Source organism: Antennarius striatus, chromosome 13, assembly GCF_040054535.1.
Source record: "Antennarius striatus isolate MH-2024 chromosome 13, ASM4005453v1, whole genome shotgun sequence".
Lineage (NCBI taxonomy): Eukaryota > Metazoa > Chordata > Actinopteri > Lophiiformes > Antennariidae > Antennarius > Antennarius striatus.
In genome coordinates, this window is record NC_090788.1 from 8,918,698 (window position 1) to 8,936,572 (window position 17,875).

At 41.7% G+C, this 17,875-nt stretch overlaps 1 protein-coding gene across 3 annotated transcripts; it reads left to right on the forward strand.

The window, feature by feature from the left end:
* The first annotated feature begins 1,991 nt into the window (after nt 1–1,991).
* On the forward strand, nt 1,992–17,556 carry taf1 (TAF1 RNA polymerase II, TATA box binding protein (TBP)-associated factor). Of its 3 annotated transcripts, none has more exons than XM_068331530.1 (40): nt 1,992–2,314; nt 3,790–3,904; nt 4,087–4,210; nt 4,291–4,407; nt 4,708–4,830; nt 5,035–5,276; nt 5,376–5,591; nt 5,693–5,935; nt 6,019–6,244; nt 6,466–6,573; nt 6,663–6,830; nt 7,129–7,256; nt 7,666–7,773; nt 8,132–8,305; nt 8,418–8,591; nt 8,695–8,799; nt 8,886–9,086; nt 9,165–9,306; nt 9,646–9,776; nt 9,874–9,954; nt 10,048–10,197; nt 10,289–10,408; nt 10,526–10,701; nt 10,790–11,022; nt 11,120–11,327; nt 11,548–11,719; nt 11,887–12,098; nt 12,208–12,316; nt 12,408–12,506; nt 12,605–12,782; nt 12,901–12,968; nt 13,049–13,171; nt 13,252–13,344; nt 13,461–13,545; nt 13,648–13,715; nt 14,704–14,820; nt 15,491–15,586; nt 15,842–16,061; nt 16,155–16,326; nt 17,008–17,556. In XM_068331530.1, exons 2-40 carry the CDS (start codon nt 3,791–3,793, stop codon nt 17,222–17,224), a joined length of 5,841 nt encoding a protein of 1,946 aa, XP_068187631.1. In that variant the 5' UTR covers nt 1,992–2,314; nt 3,790; the 3' UTR covers nt 17,225–17,556. The 3 variants fall into 3 exon arrangements, with proteins under 3 accessions (XP_068187631.1, XP_068187632.1, XP_068187633.1); XM_068331531.1 differs by having other exon boundaries at nt 11,548–11,713; XM_068331532.1 differs by lacking the exon at nt 15,491–15,586.
* The last annotated feature ends 319 nt before the right edge of the window (nt 17,557–17,875 follow it).

Here is a 17,875-nt window from a genome sequence, read left to right on the forward strand (position 1 = left end):
TTTCATTTTAGCTGAAACTCTTCTATCATACCTGACCCCCCCCCCCCCCCCCCCGTTCCATCCTGCCTGTCCACGCTTCTTCACCTCTTTTCCACACTCTCCATTGCTCTGGACTGTTGACCATCAGTACTTAAAATCCTTCACCTTCTTGATCTCTTCTCCCTGTAACCTCACTCTGCCACTTGGGTCCCTCTCATTCACACACTGTCTTAATACGACTAACCTTCATTCCTCTCCTTTCCAGGATACACCACCTCTCTTGCTTCTCCTCCACCTGTTCCCTGCTCTCACTGCAGATCACAATGTCATCTGCAAACATCATAGTCCATGGAGATTCCTGTCTAACCTCGTCTGTCAGCCTGTCCATCACCATAGCGAACAAGAAGGGGCTCAGAGCTGATCCCTGATGCAGTCCCACCTCCACCTTGAACTCCTCTGTCACACTTACAGCACACCTCACCACTGTCTTACAGTCCTCATACATGTCCTGCACCGTTCTAACATCTCTCTCACTGCAGACTTCCTCATACAATACCACAGTTCCTCTCTGGGCACCCTGTCATAAGCTTTTTCCAGATCTACAAAAACACAATGCAGCTCACTCTGGCCTTCTCTGAACTTCTCTATCAACATCCATCTTCCTATCGCATGTTTGATTTGGAAAAAGTGTTACGTCGGATGCCCCTCCTGACACAACCCTCTGTATTTATTCGGGTTTGGGACAGGCACCAAAAGACACTGGCTTGTGCCCTCTTGCAGCTACATTAAGGGCAGTTTAGAGAAATATAGGTATATTGTGAGTTTATGGTGGTGGAAGGAAGCTAGAAGTGACAAATATCACACCCAAACACAGAACACGTGAGATACAAGGTTTTATTTTAGTCTTTGTGGATATAAAAAAAATCAATCAATCAATCAATCAATCAATCAATCAATCAATCATCTATCTATCTATCTGACTCGATATACTGTAGACCAGCGGTCCCCAACCTTTTTTGCTCCACGGACCGGTTTCATCTAAGACAATATTTTCACGGACTGGTCTTCATTTGCTCTATAATCGTTAATGACGCCAGGACAGCTGGAGTCTAATAATAAATCATCCGCAGGGGTTTTATGTAAAATGTAGACATCAACAGACAATAAACAAACTTTTTTTCAAAAATTGATAATCAACATCTCTATTTCGTCTCTGTAAACGAAATAACTATAAGAAATAATTACATTAAAAACTCGATTCAAGTGACTGCACTGATGAGGTTTATTTTGAAATTTCGCGACTTACAATCAGTGCAATCAACGCAGGAGAAATATTGATCATTTCCAATAGAAAGGTGAACAAGTCAATCAAGTAATAGTAATTACAATAATGAGAATTAGTGGATGGGGACCGCTGATCTAGGGGTAACGGGAGACAATGACACCTGAAGTGTGTTCCATACGTCCGGTCTACTCCGCAGTTTGGTTGGTTTAGTTTTCGGTCACAGCAGAAAATCGCTTCACAAAGACAGGAGGTTGGAAATGGAAGCAGGGTTTTCGATACTTTTTGGGCAATCTTAGGATAATCTGCCTTGACTTTAATCCAGAACACTGGTGCGTTTATGGGCGCTTCATTGTGTGTGTGTGTGTGTGTTGATAACCTGTCACGTGACCGAGACCCGTCAAGTGGGACAGATGCATGAATTTGTCAGTGCGTCGTTCCACACAGACGTCACTTTTCAAATTTAACGTCTTTCAGACTCCGAAATAAATAAAACGGAAGTAATGTAAATAAGTTCTTTTTTCTGAGCGGCCCGGTACCAAAAGACCCACGGACCGGTACCGGTCCGCGGCCCGTGGGTTGGGGACCATTGCTGTAGACGGATGTATTAGTTGAGAGCCATGTCGATCCACACACACAAGGTGGCGGTAGTGTGCTTCAAAGGCTTGTTGCCAACACCCAAAAATGACACACGAAGAAGAGGAAGAAAGGAAAAAGAACAAGACGAAGAAGAAGCTTACTAGCTTACTAGCTTAGGTGTCAACGCTGCTGAAATAAACAAATACTAGCAGATTTATACATAACATGGGACTGTAAAGAACAATAAATATCTGCTTTTTCATTTGAGACCATTATGCTGAAAAAAGTCAAGGAAGACAAGACGTTAAAATAGATTTACTGTATTTTGATAATTTAAAGAAGTATCGTTAACATTAGCTAACTAATGATTCGCTAGGCTAAGATGCTAATAACTGGATTTAAAGTTATTTTTTGGTGGTCACAATAATTTGTCTGAAACCGGAGTTTACACAGTCTGACACCAAGTCCTGGAAGGTGAGTGAAAATTCATCTTAGGTTTTGCAAATTATTAGGTTTTTGTTTGCCAAAATGAAATAAATTCAAATAAACATCGGATCAGTAGTATCAACTGACAGTGAAGGTTCTCACTTTTTTCACACAAACGATGAGAGAATAAACAAGGAAGTAGGCAGTCACAGACTGCAACATCCCGCGACAGTCCTGAATTCAATATTTTAATAAAAGACCCATGATCCAACTAGTGCATAGACTAGTCCATATGGAGAAGGCCAGTGTGAGTAAGACCACAAATCAAAGCTAGTGCATGGGTAGATCAAAGCACTAGGTTTGATCTATGGTCTTACTTACACTGGCCTTCTCCCCCGTCTTTCTATTCTGTCCGGTTCCTGAGTGTTCAAAAGTTGAAATTTGACCACAACCTACTTTTCTCAAGGTCAAGGTCATCATCTCATGTCCATCCCCTTTGCCGCCCGAGTAATGTGCTTTTTGTTTCATCTGCAACGGTTGAGAAGGTATTTGGTGGACAAACAAAAGACAAAAGGACGAACAAACACACGGACACTGACAATCTCAGTACATCACCGCTTTGAAGCTGGATGTAAAAGTGACCAAAACGTGAGCTGGCTGAAATATGAAATTCGATAGATAGATAGATAAAGTCTGTCTGTATCTATCCATCCACCCACCCACCCATCCATCCATCCATCCATCCATCCATCCATCCATCCATCCATCCACCCACCCATCCAGGGAAAGACAATAATAATAATATTACCAATATTAACAATAATAATAATAACACTATCCAAGCATGGCAGGCGTTTAATAATAAAACTGGCCATACACAGGACCTAATGAAAGCCATATCTAAACATCAGACTGGTGGAACTCTCTGATATTTTAGAGCTGTTGTACAGCACGATGACTTGTGACAGGAATGACTTCCTGTACCTGTCTTTTTGACAGCGTAGCTGTAGCAGCCTATTGGAGAACAAGCTCCGCTGTCTGTCCAGTGTGTGGTGGAGAGGGTGAGCGGGGTTAACCATGATGGATAGCAGTTTGTTTAGACTCCTCCACCACGGCCTCCACAGTGTCCAGACTACAGCCAATCACAGAGCCAGCCTTCTTTGTTGGCTTGTTTAGTCTGTTGGTATCGCTGGCTCTGATGTTGCTCCCCCAGCAGACCACGGCAAAGAAGAGTACGCTGGCCACAACAGGCTGATAGAAAATCTCCAACATCTTACTGCATACACTGAAGGATCTCAGCTTCCTCAGTAAATAGAATCTACTCATCCCCTTCTTGTAGACAGCATCGACGTTGGAATTCCAGTCTAGTCTGCTACTGATTTTCACACCCAGGTATTTGTAGTTCAGTGTAGGTTCATCACACATGTGGGATCATTCAAGAATAACTGATAGTTTGTTGATGGTTGAATAATCAGGATTGAAAGAGGAACCTGTCGACTAAACCGTAACTGTTATCATTTCAGAATGTCAGATTCCGATAGTGATGAGGATCAGGATCGTCCTTTCTCTATAACCGGCTTTCTGTTTGGAAACATCAACGAAGATGGGCAGCTAGAGGATGACAGTGTCCTGGACAATGTGAGTTTTACTTTTATCTAGCTGCATTTAAGAGTCATATTTATGTTGTGTCTCCATGTATAACAATATTAAATAATGGGAGGGTACATGTAATGAAATATTGTGATTTAATCATATTCATATATCTGTATATAGTGACTACATGTTGTTACATTTGTTCATTACTTTTTATTTCACACCAGGAATCTAAAAAACATTTGGCTGGTTTGGGTTCTCTGGGTCTTGGTTCACTCATTACGGAGATCACCTCCAGTGAGAATGATGGTCAAGAGGAAAGCAGAGAGTCTGTTAGCGTTGATGCAGAAGGTTTGTTAATTTAAAAACCAACTTCACATTAATTCAGATGGGATTGAATTTATTGGTATATTCCATCTTTGCTCATCCAGGTTGGGTGAAAAGCACTGAAGATGCGGTTGATTATTCTGACATCAGTGAGGTTGCTGAAGATGAGACCAAGAAGTACCGCCAGGTCATGGGGTGTTTGCAACCCACCAGGAAAACAGGTGACAGGCTTTTATAGCCTTTTGCAGTCATATTTATGTTTATGTGTTTTGAAAGTAAAACTTATTATTTCCTTTTATATATATATTTAAATTTTTTAGATTTACTTTTTAAAAAAAAAAAAAACTTTATATGTATAACGTTTTTTTAAAAATTATGAAATGCTTCTTATAAAATTCTTATAAAATTTACAAATTTTTCTGCAATTTTTATTCATTTCCACCAAGGATTTGAAATTATAACATTGTCTTGTTTAAGTATATTTGTTTTATTATAATTTACTTTTTTCTTTCATCATTTAGATGACGAGGATGACTATGATGCAGACTGTGAGGATATTGATTCTAAGCTTATGCCTCCGCCGCCGCCACCAAGTCTTCCTACATCTGTTAAGAAAGAGGAACCTACCTCTCAAAGCACAAATGGTTTGGATACATTTGGTCATAATAAGTTCCTATTCAGACATTGTGCTTAGCTTGTCATTTTTCACATGTTGTAGCTGTTTACGGAATGGCTGTAAAAATTCAAAAGATGTACACAGTTGGTACAAGTATTTTAGGTTGCAGCTGCTTAAAGACATTATGATTATTTATTTTTGTACTGCGATGTGCTACTTTCTCTGCTTTCAGTTACAGAAGAGGGTGATGGTATTATTCTTCCATCCATCATTGCACCATCATCTACTGGAGATAAGGTTGACTTTAGCAGCTCTTCAGACTCTGAGTCAGAAACTGACCGTCCGTGTCAGGGCCTGGGGCCTGGAGGCCCTCCAGATAGGCTTAACCTCCCTCTTGCTGGCATCATGCAGAAAGATGCTGCCAAATCATTGCCAGGTGTCACAGAGCTCTTCCCAGAGTTTAGGCCTGGAAAGGTGAAGCACCAATTTTTCATTCTACATAAAACAAGTTTGTTTGATCATCATTTTAAAGTAAGGATTGATGAAGAGCCATTGTTTCGGATGTTCTACTAGGTGCTTAGGTTCTTGCGGCTGTTTGGTCCTGGGAAGAACATGCCATCAGTCTGGAGGAGTGCACGCCGGAAGAAGAAAAGGAAGCACCGGGATCCTCATGCTGGGACCCCTCCTCCAGAAGGAGAGACCACAGAACAAGTACAAGAAAAGAAGTCTGGATGGATGTATGAGTATGCATCCGCTCCACCCCCAGAGCAGTGTCTTTCTGATGATGAGGTACATCTTTTTTGTACATAGTAGGATCTCAAAATTCTACCTAGTAATTAATGTCTGGTAGTACGTCACTGTATTTGTGACATGCTTTTTTTGCCATCTAGATAACCATGATGGCTCCGGTAGAATCTAAGTTCTCACAAACTTGTGGCGATGGAGACAAGGAGGCAGAATCTCGACCTAAAATTGCAGAGTGGAGATACGGTCCTGCCCAGCTCTGGTATGATATGCTAGGTGTTTCTGAGGATGGAAGCAGCTTCAATTATGGGTTCAAGCTAAAGGAAGAGCAACCGAATCAACCTGAGACACAGAATGCATCTCAAGAAATAACAGAGACTACGCATGAGGTATGCAGAGATAGGCATCTGTTGAGTTAATTTTAAAATAATGGTTGTGCTAGTGATGATATTTATAATGTCTATGGCTTCAGATGCGAGACAATGATGGAGAAGGTGATGACGGAGATGGAGCCAAGGACCAAAATGCTCTTGAGAATGAGGTCTTTCTGATGGTCACTCAGCTGCAATGGGAAGATGATATTATCTGGAATGGGGAGGATGTAAAACACAAGAGCACCAAGACTCAGCGAGCCAGCCTGGCAGGGTGGCTTCCCTCCAGCATGACTCGAAATGCTAATGCTTATAATGCTCAGCAGGGTAAGACCTCGTGAAAAAAATTCTGAAGTGAAGCTTGTAGCAGATCTTTCTCTGATGCAATCATATTATGCCAAGTCGGTATTTCCAAAATTTACAATACATTGTGGTAACAAAATACAAAGACAACACTGTTGCCAGTGTACAGACGTAATTATGTTGAAAATTTGGAGCAATGTTCTGTTGTATGGGTGTAATGGAACTAAAATAATTTAATATTGTAGGCCTGACAAGAAGTAATTCCCAGTTGGTCCCACCTACACCTCCACCTATGCTCAAAACATCATCAATCTCCATCTCTAAAAGGGAAAAGAACAGCCACGATAATCAAGGTTGGATTTTAAGTCACAGTAACAAAAATTGAATCACTTGACTGATTAACGTTTGGCCTGCTTCTCATATTAATGTTGCCCTCTGACAGCCTCTCAGGAGGAAGATGCTCCCTGGTTCTCCATATTCCCCATTGACAGTGAGGAGTTAGTGTACGGACGCTGGGAAGATAACATTATCTGGGATGACCAGGAAATGGATCACCTTCTCGTACCACCTGTTCTTACACTGGATCCCAATGACGAAAATATCATACTAGGTATTTTCAAAATTTCTGTCCTGTTTAACTCTAAACTTGTCTTTGTTTTGCATATTTTTTGTGGTTGAAAATGAAATGTGATTGCACTGATGTACATGGTGTATACTTGATGTAAATAGCACGTAGGGGTATTATGTAGCTTGTAAATGAAAGTTCAATTTTGTGAAAAGTATCATTTGTCATTGTCGTGAATGTGAAACCTTTTTTGAGTACCAATCTTTTCTGTTATTAGCAAAATTGTTGTCATGTAATTTAGGTCTAAGACTGCTAATTTTCGACAAACGATTGTTCATTGTAGAAATTCCTAATGAGAAGGAGGAGATGATGTCACACTCCCCATCAAAGGAGAATAAGAAGGAAACAGCAATCAAAAAGAGCCGCATCCTACTGGGAAAGACAGGGGTGATAAAAGATGAACCTCAACAGGTACGCTGTTTCGTCAAGTCAGGCAAATTCATTCATTCATCTTCTACCGCTTCATCTGCTGTGGTGGGTCGTGGGGAGCTGGAGCCTATACCAGATGACAGAGGGCGTGAGGCGGGGGAAATTCCGCGCCCAACGCCTGTGCACCGCGGGTCAGGCAAATTCACGTTTAATTATTTTAAATGACAAATAACAAGCTGTATGTCTTCAGTGGAGATCCTGGTCATTTGAAACAAGAATATGGATTGAGAAAGGTTGACAACTGCCAAGTGAAGGAGCAAATTATGATAATGTTGACAAAATATTTGAAACTTTGTCTCTAAACTGTTTGTGTTGTAATAATTCACTTCAAGTGTGAAAAATCTTTGAATGGCTTTACTTTAAGTGGGAAATATCATTACTGTCTACTCAGAACATGTCGCAGCCTGAAGTGAAGGATCCTTGGAACCTCTCGAACGATGAGTTCTACTATCCAAAGCAGCAAGGCCTCAGGGGAACCTTTGGTGGTAACATCATTCAGGTAAGAATCATCTTCTTCTCCTTTCAGTTTTTCCCTTCAGGGGTCGCCACAGCGTATCAATTGCCTCCATCTAACCCTGTCTTCTGCATCCTCTTCTCTCACACCAACTACCTTCATGTCCTCTTTCACTACATCCATAAACGTCCTCTTTGGTCTTCCTCTAGGCCTCCTGCCTGGAAGTTATGAAATATATGACCAAGAAAAGAGATAGGTCCACCTGAAGATCAGAATTTATACTTTAGATATCATTGCAGACTTCTATCTGATCATATGGAGCAGCTGTAAAACCATATCCTGTGACATATAAGCACTTTAAGTATTTGATTACGCTGATTATACTTTTTTTTTTTTTTTACAGCACTCAATCTCTGCACTGGAGCTGAGGCAGCCCTTCTTCCCCACCCATATGGGACCCATGAAGTTGCGCCTGTTTCATCGACCAGCTCTGAAGAAGTACTCGTTTGGCTCTTTGGCTCAGCCAGGTCCTCATCCTGTCCAGCCACTCCTCAAGCACATAAAGAAGAAGGCCAAGGTTGAGACCTGTTAAAAACGAACGCTCTTAGTCCAGTAGACTTCAGATAAACTTGTAGTGTTTTGGCACATTAATGGTGTACTGAGTGTATTGAATGTGTGCTTGTGTGTAGATGCGAGAGCAGGAGCGACAGGCTTCAGGAGGGGGTGACATGTTTTTCATGCGAACGCCACAAGATTTGACAGGCAAAGATGGAGATCTGATCCTGGCAGAGTACAGTGAAGAATACGCCCCTCTCATCATGCAAGTCGGCATGGCCACAAAAATCAAGAATTACTACAAAAGGGTGAGTTTTCATCTTGGTTTAACACTCTCCACCCATGTTATTTAGTCTGCAGGGTCGAGTTTCATGTAGACGTTCTGATGGTCATTGTTGCTGTGTTCTTCAGAAACCTGGAAAGGATCCTGGAGCACCTGACTGCAAGTATGGAGAGACAGTGTACTGCCACACATCCCCTTTCCTTGGTTCTCTGCATCCAGGACAGCTGCTCCAGGTCATCACTGTCTGAGATTCGATGCGTAAATTAATGAGGACTGTATACCTGGCAACCCACATGATGGCATGTCTTTTTACCTTCAGGCTTTTGAAAACAACCTTTTCCGGGCTCCAATCTACCTGCACAAGATGCCAGAGACGGACTTCTTGGTGCTGCGAACACGACATGGCTATTACATCAGAGAGATTGTGGACATTATTGTAGTTGGTCAGGAGTGCCCCTTGTTTGAGGTTCCAGGCCCCAACTCTAAACGAGCCAACACTCATATCAGAGACTTCTTACAAGTATGTTGATTTGCAAAACCTCTCTGAGAAAGCTGAACCATTATTGCTGTAAGTGTTCATCACGTCTATGCTCCCTAGGTTTTCATTTACCGCTTGTTCTGGAAGAGCAAGGATCGACCCCGGCGAATCCGCATGGAGGATATAAAGAAAGCCTTTCCTTCTCACTCTGAGAGCAGCATTAGGAAGCGACTTAAGCTCTGTGCTGACTTCAAACGTACAGGTAGATGTAACTTAGTCATTGTCCTTGCATTGTGTACATGCACCATGCATTAATATTTAGAATTTGTAGAACTATCTGTATTCCAGTTAAGTTGTATCAGGGCAATTTTGAGTGCTAATCAAAGCTACATGAGCTCAGCTGTGTGTGTCTTGAACTGACAGCAATCTGTGCAAGGAAAGCTCTTTTTACACCTAAAGTCGATTGTACAGTACAGGTAAGATGAGGACAGCATAAGGACAGAGTATAAATATCAGTAATTACATCAGCAGGTTATATTAATATGCATTTAGTCCAACATGAAACTTTAGACAGAATGTCTCAACGGTGTCCTCATACCAGGGATGGACTCGAACTGGTGGGTGCTGAAGCCTGACTTCAGATTGCCTACAGAGGAGGAGATCCGGGCCATGGTGTCTCCAGAGCAGTGCTGTGCCTACTACAGCATGCAGGTGGCAGAGCAGAGGCTCAAGGTAATCATGCTTTTCTCTAAATCTTGTCATACAAGATTATATGAACAGAAGTGGGTGTTGTAGCACAGCGTCACTCCAAATTATTCTATCACCCAAGGATGCTGGATATGGCGAGAAATCCTTCTTTGCACCTGAGGAGGAGAATGAGGAGGACTTCCAAATGAAGATCGATGATGAGGTATCAATCCAAAGGGTTTCTCATGATGAATCAAAGTGTTCCAATTTTTAAGTAATTGTAATAACACAACTCTGATTTTGTATCACATCTCAGGTGCGGACAGCTCCTTGGAACACAACAAGAGCCTTCATTTCTGCCATGAAGGGGAAATGTCTGCTGGAGGTCACAGGTGTGGCTGACCCTACAGGCTGTGGAGAAGGTTTCTCCTACGTCAAAGTGCCAAACAAGCCCACCCAACAGAAGGTTCGACCATCTAAAGCAAACATGTGCCACTCTTTGTTTTGCTTCATATACAGTATAAAAGATGATAGATTTGATTCTGCATTTTTTTCAGGATGACAAAGAGCCACAACCTGCTAAGAAGACTGTAACAGGAACGGATGCTGACCTGAGGAGACTCTCACTGAAGAATGCCAAGCAACTCCTGCGCAAGTTTGGCGTTCCAGAAGATGAGGTAAGATCACTGCCATATGCAGATGCATGAAGGTGGTGGAAATGTCCCTTATTCACTGTGACTTGCAGGTCAAGATTGCTTCAAGGCTTTTTAAATGATTGTTTGTCTGTGTATCAGATCAAAAAACTGTCACGCTGGGAAGTGATTGACGTGGTGAGAACCATGTCCACAGAGCAGGCTCGTTCAGGCGAGGGACCCATGAGCAAGTTTGCTAGAGGCTCTCGTTTCTCGGTTGCGGAACACCAAGAGCGTTACAAGGAAGAATGTCAGAGAATCTTTGACCTGCAGAACAAGTCAGTCTCTATTTTTGGTTTATTTGTTCTTAAGGTTTCTCTCTAAGCACACCTTGAATTCGCCCTCAATGTCCTACCCCCACCACAGAGTGTTGGAGTCGACAGAGGTGCTCTCCACTGACACAGACAGCAGCTCAGCAGAGGACAGTGACTTTGAGGAGATGGGGAAGAACATTGAGAACATGTTGCAGAACAAGAAGACTAGCTCCCAGCTTTCTCGTGAAAGGGAGGAACAGGAGAGGAAGGAGCTGCAGAGGATGCTGATGGGTGAGGAGAGCGATCGGGACAACAAAGGACGCAAGGACCGGCGAAAAGGATTGTGTGAGTCTGCTTTTCTTGCAGTGAAAGTGGAGTGAAGAGTGGGTTTTAAGATGTTTGTGTCTGTTAACTGTGAGCTTTACCGCCTTTTGCTCTGTAGCCAGCTCCTTATCTATCAGTTCCCACAAGGATGATGACACCTCATCTGTCACCAGCCTGAACTCTTCGGCCACAGGGCGGCGACTTAAGATATATCGAACTTTCAGGGATGAGGATGGCAAAGAATATGTCCGCTGTGAGACAGTACGCAAGGCTTCAGTCATCGATGCCTACACCAGGATAAGAACTACCAAGGACGATGAATTTATGTGAGTGTCACAAAGCTTTGAGGATGTCTGGAAAGATTCCTAGGAATGTCCTTTCAAGCAAAAGATTTCTTTTAATATGTCCATACCTAGTTAGCCAACCAGTTTTGATGCAGATGCCCACAAAATTCTTTCTTCTTTTCTTTTTTTGTCTCAGTTCATGTCATCACCACTGTACCAATGAGTGTTGAATAACCATTCCTCTGTGTCTTTTTGGCTGCAGACGAAAGTTTGCCCTCTTTGATGAGCAACACAGAGAAGAGATGAGGAAGGAGCGTCGGCGGATTCAGGAGCAGCTGAGGAGGCTGAAGAGAAACCAAGAGAAGGACAAAATCAAAGGACCCCCGGAGAAGAAGGCCAAGAAGGTCAAAGAGAGACCAGACCTCAAGGTAAAAGTAAGCTTGCTGATTCAGTACTATACTATTCTCCTTTACCTCTTCCTTGTTGTCTTTTTCATACCCAGCTAAATACAAGCCTGTAGCCATTTTAACTAGAATCAGTATTATTATAGCAAAGGCTGATGATTTGTCGTGTTCCTTAATTTTTGCCTTGTTTTCGCTAGCTGAAGTGCGGAGCATGTGGAGCCATCGGCCACATGAGGACCAACAAGTTCTGCCCGCTCTACTATCAGACCAACGCTCCACCATCTAATCCAGTTGCCATGACAGAGGAGCAGGAGGAAGAGCTTGAAAAGACAGTCATACACAATGACAATGAGGAGCTGATTAAGGTGGAAGGCACTAAAATTGTGCTAGGCAAACAGCTCATTGAAAGGTTAGTGGAATGCCTTTGTTTCTACTTCCCTCGCTTTCAAAATAATTGAACCATAGATGTGGTGTGATCCGTCTATCTGCAGTTCCTAACAGTTTTATTTCCTCTACAGTGCTGATGAGGTGCGCAGAAAATCTTTAGTGCTCAAGTTCCCCAAGCAGCAGCTCCCGCCAAAGAAGAAGAGACGCGTAGGCAGTGCTGTGCACTGTGACTACCTCAATGTAAGCAGAGAGTTACAGCTTGTTACAGATTTCGAAATGAGAGTTTCTTTTACTGACCTTTTTGTACATAAATTTCTTTTAATACTCTCAGAAACCACACAAAGCCATCCATCGCCGGCGCACTGACCCCATGGTGACCCTGTCTTCTGTGTTAGAGAACATCATTAATGATATGCGGGATCACCCAAACGTAAGATCTGTCAGGCACACCTAATTCAACATACCGATGTTTCATTTTCTCTCATTTACTTTTATCTCATTTTTACTCCCCCTGCCTCTTCCATGCAGACGTATCCCTTCCACACACCTGTCAATGCCAAGGTTGTGAAGGACTACTATAAGATCATCACACGGCCCATGGACCTGCAGACACTAAGGGAGAACGTACGTAAGCGAATGTACCCGTCGAGAGAGGAGTTCCGTGAAGCAGTGGAAGTTATTGTCAAAAACAGCGCAACGTACAACGGTGAGATTATAAGAACCTCATCATCTATCCGAAACAGCTTTAGATCTTTTTCCAATTTTAGTTAGACTTTTAGTTTGAATCCATTGCAAAGGTAACTCTTAACACTTTGTTTCATCAGGTGCAAAACATCCAATAACACAGGTCGCACAATCTATGCTGGACTTGTGCGATAACAAACTTAAAGAGGTAAATGCTAGTGTGTATCATTTCATATCTTACAACTCTTTTGTTCCACAATAACCCACTTTATGTTTTTGTTTGTGTAGAAGGAGGATAGGCTGGTGAGACTTGAGAAAGCCATCAACCCCCTGCTAGATGATGATGATCAGGTGGCTTTCTCCTTCATCTTGGACAACATTGTTACTCAGAAGATGATGGCAGTTCCTGAAGTAAGGCAACCCTTCAAGTTAGAGAGATCTTCATGATTTATGATATGTTTGTCGTTTCATAACTTCTCCCTTCCTTACAGTCATGGCCATTTCACCATCCTGTCAACAAAAAGTTTGTTCCTGATTATTATAAAGTGATCATAAACCCCATGGATCTGGAGAGCATTCGCAAGGTGAATGTCAGAAAAATGCCAACCTCAAAATGAAGATCCTAATTGAATATTTCCACATTGTCTGGGTAATGAAATTATCAGAAACTATAGTATATTTATATTTTATGATCCAACAGAATATCTCCAAACACAAGTATCAAAACCGAGAAGCATTCCTGTCAGATGTCAGTCTCGTCCACACCAACAGTATCAAATACAATGGTAAATATGTTACTGTGTCTCTTCTCATACTTCTGAAGGGCTTTGCTAAAGCAAAGATGCTGTTTAAGGCTGTGTTAAGTGTTTCTTGCATGTCTTTCGCAGGCCCAGACAGTCTCTACACCAAGACAGCGCTGGATATTGTGAATGTATGCAAACAGACCTTAGCAGAGGTAGGTTGATTCTTTTTCCCATCAATGTCAGGGAGTAACAAGAGTTACAAGGTTACTATATTGTCCGAAGAGTTACAAAATAATGCTGCGTATCGAGAGAACTTCACGCACCCTATTGTCAAAATGAAATAAAATATTAAAATATAATTTCAGGTGTTTATTTGTTTGAAGTCAAATTCAGAAAATTATTACAGTGAGAGTTTTTAAAATTAACTCCACCCGAACCCACAAATATTATTTAACACTGAAACTTTCGACAGATTCTCTAGAGCACATGTGTCAAACTCAAGGCCCTGGGGCCAACTGTGGCCCACCACATCATTCTATGTCGCCCCTGAGAGCATAGAATGACCAAAAATGACATTTCCCACAATGCAGTAATTACACCCATTTTAACTTTGACGAAAACATTTTGAACAAAGTAAATGTACCAACTTGTATTTGATTTCATAACCTCATAAATTCAAGGGATTAATGTTACAACAGAACAACAAGCAAACATATTTTTTTTCTCTGCAACTGTGATGTTTGTAACTTACATTACATTTAGTTACATTTGTAAGTTACATCTGGCATTTTGAGGACAGCTGTTATGCTGATGTGGGTGGATCACTTTCTCCCCTTTCTTTAACATGACTACAACCTCGTGGACAGCCATTCGACTCAGAATGTTATTGAGATATTTGCATTAGGTTTTTATCATAGGTAAACAAGGATGGGAACAGTTTATCAAATTTTGGGAAGGATCTTCCAAGGGGAACTGGACGTTCTACAGCACAACTGCTGGAGAGATCCTGGTTCTAGAACACTTGCACTGTGAAAGAATCTAAATATAGGTTTTACTTAAATACATAGGAATAAAGAATTAATTGTTTACTTGGAACACTCAACCCTATCAGTTTGGCATTAGCTGGATGATATTTATTATTATGTATGAGCAGGAAAAATACATCGATCAATATTGTAATAATCACCTTTGTGCCACCAGTATGATGAGCACTTGACCCAGTTGGAGAAGGACATCTCTACTGCTAAAGAAGCAGCTCTGGACGCAGCAGACTTGGAGTGTCTGGACCCAATGACTCCTGGACCATACACACCACAGGTAGGAAAGCAGACATGGCCCCAGTTTTATTTCGAAGTTTTGCAAATGGTGGTTTCCTGGGTATCTGTATCCGGCTACATTGACTGGCTACCAGCTGAGTATAACTTGCCATGTCAAGATGCCAACACTTTTCTACTTGCAGTAGCCTCCCTGGCACACCTTGCTCTGCTCCGAGCCCTTTTCTGAACTAACTCTCCTTTTCCAGACATTCATGTTTCACCTCTTCGGTCTAGTGTCCTCACTATAGTGTCTCCTTTCTCCCAACCTGTTTTTCTCCTTTGCTCCTGCCTTTTTGTCTTGTCTCGTCTCCTTATTTGTGTGCGTACTCTTCTGCGTGGTGTTGGCCAGCCTGCTGATCTGTTTGACAGCGGGGCCTCAGGGAGTGTGCCCAGAGAGACCGGCAGCCTTTTCTCTGAGGGACCTCTAGTGGTTGCTCCAGAGAAGAGAGGGGGGCAGGTATGGAGAGAGACAGAAATAAGGCTCGTCACAACATGCCACCTCTCCTCAAACTATCCTCAGAGCATGCAGCTTCATCACAGGCTCATGTTAAAAAAAAAATTCTCACACTAGAGCATTGTAGGTAACATTTCAGTGAAACAGTGTAGTAGTTACGTTGCTTCTTGACGTTGTGTAGAATGCCTTCTCAGATTTATATCATTTTACCCTTCAGGGTCGCCACCTCAGACGACCTGGAGAGGAAGAATCCGATGTGGACATTGAAGGCTTTGAGGAGGAAGATGATGGCAAACCTAAGACACCAGCTCCAGTACGAAAGAGAGATTAATTAAAATTTCTTGTAGTTGAGGTCATCAGTGATGAATATAGAACACACTACAAATACATTTAGTTATTTTGCAAGTACACGATTTTTTTATATTGGCCTAAAATTCCAATTTGACGTGATTCTAGTTGTGTGGCCTGATTTCTTTTTTTTTTCTGTGTTTTTAAATGAAGTGATTAAAATAATTTTCTATTCAGCTCTTAGGCATTTATCCATTTCCTTATTTGTCTGTCTTTGTAGGCAGAAGATGCAGATGGAGATCTAGAGGACGAAGACGATGAGGACGAAATGTTGCTTCCCCTTCGCAGACGACTACATGAGCAGGATGAAGATGAGGAGGAGGAAGACGACGATTTAAGGCCTAACCGCACTGCCCAATCCAGCGTCCTGTACCAGGATCTGCTCATGTCTGACGGGGAGGATGATGCCAGTGAAGAGGAAGGCGACAACCCTTTTTCCTGTAGGTCCAACTGAGCACTGAAAATACTTCATATTTTTCAGAAAGAAAAAAATATTAGTGTAATAATGAATGCTGTCATTATGTGTCCTCCAGCCATACACCTGTCAGAGAGTGGGAGTGACTCAGACAGAGAGGTGGATGTGCGTCCTGCACCTCCACGCCGAGCTCAAGACACGGCTCGCATGGGCATGGATCAGGAGGAGAGCATGATGTCATATGAAGGAGACGGACCTGATGAGCCTCACATGGAAGACAGTAATGTCAGGTACAGTCAACCCAGAAGTGAATGATACGGCTCTGTTCACATTATAAGGCACAGTTTTGGTATTTTTCCTTAATGTGATCCAAATCAGATTTGTTTTTGTTGGGACTGTACAAATTCAAGAACCTGATCTTTTCAAAACAGAGTTTTATATGTGGTCGTGAATCATGGCAACATGATCACAAACGTTAGAAATTTCTGTGGCTTTTTACAAACACAAATACTGAGTGCTGTTGCCCCCCCACCCTTTTCATTTTGTCTCCTTTTTTCATCATTCCACAGACATTTTTATTGTGATGAGAATTGAGCTTTCAGCTGCAAAACTTTAGAACCCCTGTCATAAAAACTTTAAAACCCCTGTTCTCTGTCAAAAAGTCACCAGGGTGTTTTTCACACATCTCTGTCATAATTTATTGTTCATATTGTATCTTCAAAACTCCTAATTCTAAATTCAACTTCTATACATATTTTAACCATTAACCATGTTTAGTAGTTTTCCCTATTCATAACATGAAGTTTGAAGTTATATTTATGTTGTTTCCATCAAAGCATAATTTTCAAAACATAATTTTCTGATGGTTGGTAATTTTCTATAGCACATATCCAAAACTAATTACATTCACTAAGAGAGCAGCGCTGGGGCATTTCTTGTACAGTTATGTGTTTTCCTGTCTTCTGGTACAGTTATGGCAGTTATGAGGAGACGGAGATCTTGAGTCAGATGCCACCCTTTAGCATGAGAAACAGAGAATACTACGGCATTAGTGAGGAAGAGGAAGAAGAAGATGAAGCTCAAAGGAGAGGGCCAGCTGTGCTCTCCCAGGTTCAACTCAGTGAAGACGAGGACAGCGAAGAGTTCAGATCTATAGGAGGAGACAGCGACGTGGACTCCGACATTTGATTTTATTCATCATAATGTTTAGAACCAGGAACTCACCTGGTTCTTCAGGACGTTGTTTGGTACACTGTTGTGTCAATTGTGATTGTTAATAGCATCATTGTGTGTTTTGCGCTACAAAACAGCGCATTGTAAAATTTGTTTCAGCTTTTATATTTTGAGAACATTTCTTGACATGCACATACCTTCATGAGAAAGTGGCTGTTCAGCTGTTTCATGATGCTGTGATCATTTTTTTACCCAACTGAAATAATGTAAATAAATGAACTGAAGATCCTGCCAGATAGCCCAGAGAAAGTTTTAAATCAATTAAAAACACTTTGGTGGAATGTGAATTTTATTTACAGATTTTTTTAATCAATACTTTTTGACTTGGAGCTGAACTGTGAGGCTCGCATGGCGCATACAATTCATGAGGTCCAACAACGCTGGTCGGGTTGATTTAATTGTGGTTTAGTGGTTACTGAATCATTGGGCCCTTTTTTGCATATCATAAAGATTGGGTCTCATTTAGGTGAGCCTGTTGTAGAATCCTGGTGTTATGCACATTGGCTCTGTCTTGTCTCAATTAGGAATTTGTTCATGCTGTCAGTGCTTTCTCAATTTTAACACCAGAATATCCAAAATATAGATATATAATACCCTGGAGTGCTA

What these genes read in the sequence shown, in the direction of transcription:
- taf1 (XM_068331530.1), top strand. Translation starts at nt 3,791, where the DNA reads ATGTCAGATTCCGATAGTGATGAGGATCAGGATCGTCCTTTCTCTATA. An exon ending in TGGCAGAGCAGAGGCTCAAG is followed by an intron (nt 9,777 to 9,873) that starts GTAATCATGCTT and finishes CTATCACCCAAG; the next exon opens with GATGCTGGATATGGCGAGAA. An exon ending in ACCAAGGACGATGAATTTAT is followed by an intron (nt 11,328 to 11,547) that starts GTGAGTGTCACA and finishes TTTTGGCTGCAG; the next exon opens with ACGAAAGTTTGCCCTCTTTG.